Raw genomic sequence first — 3,845 nt, 5'->3', positions numbered from 1 at the left:
ATAGCAGTTCAACTTTTTAATGGCAAATTTTTCTACTGCACGGACGAGTCCAAGCTCACGAGAGAAGAATGCAAGTAAGTGTAATGGACAGCTTCTTAGCTATTGAACCTTTTAATAAAATATAATAAATCATATACTTTATCTGGGTTTTATGAAACGAACTTTCACTGATCAGTTTATTAAAAATATAACGGCAAGAGAAAAAAAAAACATAACTTTCAATAAATCTTTATTATAAGAACAGAAAATGGTTTGGTTGTTGTTTAGCACAAAGCCACAACGGGCTATCTGTGCTCTGTCCACCACAGGTATGGAAACCTAGTTTTTATCGTCATAATCCGACAGATTTACGGCTGAGCCGCTAGGGAGGCAAACAGAAAATGATTGAACATGGTGCAATATATAGAAAGTGGATCTCTACCGGTAATGAACGGTTTAAAAAATAAGTCAATAATTTGAGAGTAGACGAAAGACATCAGTTTGACAACAGGTAGTTATGTCATGCTAGGTGTTACGTTTTACAATTCGACCTTTTTTTTTCTCTATGTATAAAGGCGTACGTTTGTACGTTGTTGTATGTTTGTAATTAAGCACAAAGCTACATAATGGGCAATCTGTGCTCTGCCCACCACGGGTATCGAAACCCGGACTTTAGCATTGCAAGTCTGCAGACATATCGCTGTGCCACTGGGGGACATGTATAAAAGCAAATGTTTAAAAATCAGTTTATTAGATTAACCCTTTCTTGTCTGTTTAGGAAGAAATAACGAGAAAAATATTCAGCTCGAACTTGATGCGGTGTTCTGTAAATTATTAGATACGAGTGAGTTATTTGAAACCTAACTTCTATAAGTGAGTTTTATCACAATACTACAGGTTATTTTTAGAAGTAATCAACTACGTGCCTTTGCAATAAGCATGTATCATAAAATACTAGAAGATGTATGGGATAGAGAAGTTTTTACGTTGGTTAAAGACTCCCATGAAGTATCATGGGTTGGTGAGTTAGGACTCGCAATCTTAGTCTGTAGAGGCGTTGTAATGTGACAGTTAATCCCATTATGCGCTGTTAAAGGGTAGCCCAAGAGTTAGTGGTTGTTGTCTTCCCCCTAGTCTATCACTTCAAAATTTGGGACGACTAGTGCAGATAGCTCTCGTGTAGCTTTGCGCGAAATTAAAAAACAGCAACAATAGTGTGAAATATATTTACTTCATGTTGGAAACATTTTGGAATCTCCGTCATTCTGGTAAACACTTAAAGCAAAGCATGCCAGGAGGTCAAATCCAATTGACAAGATGTTTGGAAGTAGTTAGAGTATTCAGATAAAAAAAACTGGTTTGTAGAGAGCAAATCAATTCACTTAGCACACTTCTTGCATTCGAAAATAACATAACTTACAGTTTGTTTCATAATGTTTGTGGCCTGGTAGTAAGGGCGCTCGACTCGCAATCTGCGGGTCGCGAGCTAGAATCCCATCACCGAACATGCTTGCCCTTATAACGTGATGGTCAATCCCATTTTTTGTTGGTAAAAGAGTAGCCCAAGAGTTGGCGGTGGGTGGTATTGACTAGGTATCTTCCTTTTAGTCTATTACTTCTAAGTTAGGTACCGCTAGTGTAGATAGCCTTTGAGTAGCTTTGTGCGAAATTAAAAGACAAACACACACAAACATAATGTTTGCCGTAAAGTTTATTACCGTAAAGAATGGCCCGGCATGTCCAGGTGGTTAGGGCGCTCGAATCACAATCCAAGAGTCGCGGGTTCGAATCCACGTTCCGTGGGGGCGTTATAAGGTTACGGTCAATCCCACTATTCGTTGGTAAAAAAGTAGCCCAAGAGTTGGCGGTTGGTGGTGATGGCTAGCTGCCTTCCCTTTAGTCTTACACTGCTAAATTAGGGACGGCTAACGCAGATAGCCCTAGTGTAGCTTTGCGTGAAATTCAAAACAAACAAACAAACCGTAAAGAATATTATTTAAAGTTATGTATATTGGAACTTATTTTCTTATTTCATACCAGCCTTTTTGTGTGAATATCATTAGTAATAAACTTCAGTGTGAACAACATGTTAAATTCTCTCCATCTAATCAGCAGATTATAAGATAAACAGTTTGATACACATATTGGTTTATATAATTATATATAGTCTTAAACAACTCGAAACATGCCAATTTTTGTATCTTTTGCAGCGGATACTTCTTTGTATTTCCTGGAGATGGTGGCCCACCAGAAGTAAACAAACGAGAATGGCAAAAGCAGCCCTTCCATTATGATGACGTGATGTCGGCCATGTTGACCCTTTTTACTGTATCGACCGGAGAGGGTTGGCCCGCGTGAGTTTTTGTTACAGAATTTTGTTTATAGCATTCAATTCTGAAAAAGAAGGTTTTTCAGTATTACAATAGCATTTGGTTCTTTTGAAATCCAGTTTCACAGCAAGACAGCTAAGTTTGCCTAAACATCATATTTTAAAATATATCTTTAATATTTTCGTTAACGAAATATTTTGATAAAAACTTCTGGAAAAAAATAATGTATTATTTCAAATAAACTTGTTAAAAAGAACCTTCATCGCTTTTGGATACGGCTTTAAGTTTTGAAGTAAAAAAGTAAAAACGACCTCCTTTAAACAGTATTGGACCAAAATAGTGTATAAAGTTTTACTGTCTTTGAGTTTAAATTACCTTTGATATATAACTAAAGATGGTTATGAAACATTTTTCTTATCTTAAACAATTAATGGTAATAAAAATGGCAACTGTGAATTTATATTTTTCAGTCCTTACTTCAGTCTTCGCTTTGAATTCTATGTTTTGGAAGGATTAAGCAACATATTATTTCAGATTTACACCGTATTTTTTATCCCTGTCAATAACATTTTAAGATAAGTAACTAAGACTGCGCTTGTTGTAGTCAACCTGGCATTATCATGTATTTAAATACACTTAAAAGTTAGCTAGTTTATTTATTATTCTGATTTTAAGTAGATATAAATCATGTGTTTAAAAACATCGACATGGACGATTAACACCCTGGTTCTATGGGTGCAAGCAAGGGTGTTTCAAAGAGTGAATATTTGGTTTATAAACGTGTGTGTAATGTATGAAAGGATGAGTTGTGAATTAAAGTGATTGAACACTGTGTTCACTTTTCTGTTGTTTTTAATTATCAATTTTCTCTTGATATTCAGTGATCTTAGCTTTCATCGTGTGAAAAATTTTCTGTCAGTTTGTCGTTCAACCTTATTGGTAGTGGGGGAAAAGGGGTTATACCTCATACTACACTTCAAAAGTAGTACAGAAAAGGTGATTATACCTCGTGCTATACTTCAAAAGTAGTACAGAAAAGGTGATTATACCTCGTGCTATACTTCAAAAGTAGTACAGAAAAGGTGATTATACCTCGTGCTATACTTCAAAAGTACTACATAAAAAGTGATTATACCTCATGCTATACTTCAAAAGTAGTACAGAAAAGGTGATTATACCTCATGCTACACTTCAAAAGTGGTACAAAAAAGTGCAAAAAGACTAGCATGAAAGGTGTTACTTACAACACTCAATTGACAAAAAGTATTTTGCTGTATGAAGTCCACCAGAGGATTAGCGATAACTTTACGAACCTACAGTGCTAAACTTAGGGGTTCGACTATCCGCGATAGACAGGAGCAGATAGCCCATTATATAGATTTGCGCTAATAAAACAAGAACGATCTCATGAGCCAATGCTCTGGAGTTTCAGAGAATTATATACAGTACTGTGCAAAAGTCAAAAATTAGAGTTCAGGCTACTTTCAAAGAACAATGGAAGGTAAATCACAGGTGAAACATAGAAATTTTATTAAT

General features: G+C 35.7%; 1 protein-coding gene across 1 annotated transcript in view; it reads left to right on the top strand.

The window, feature by feature from the left end:
• Nucleotides 1-3,845, top strand: part of LOC106477240 (voltage-dependent calcium channel type A subunit alpha-1-like) — a gene marked incomplete at its 3' end in the record, with an annotated part of 233,638 nt that overhangs the window by 224,738 nt on the left and 5,055 nt on the right. The window contains exons 28-29 of the mRNA XM_022381457.1: nt 5-74; nt 2,190-2,333. Of these exons, the coding sequence (XP_022237165.1) occupies nt 5-74; nt 2,190-2,333 (214 nt within the window). The remainder of the gene's footprint in view (nt 1-4; nt 75-2,189; nt 2,334-3,845) is intronic.

This window comes from Limulus polyphemus, unplaced genomic scaffold (assembly GCF_000517525.1).
Source record: "Limulus polyphemus unplaced genomic scaffold, Limulus_polyphemus-2.1.2 Scaffold164, whole genome shotgun sequence".
Classification (NCBI taxonomy): domain Eukaryota; kingdom Metazoa; phylum Arthropoda; class Merostomata; order Xiphosura; family Limulidae; genus Limulus; species Limulus polyphemus.
This window is presented reverse-complemented; position numbering and strand designations above follow the sequence as displayed.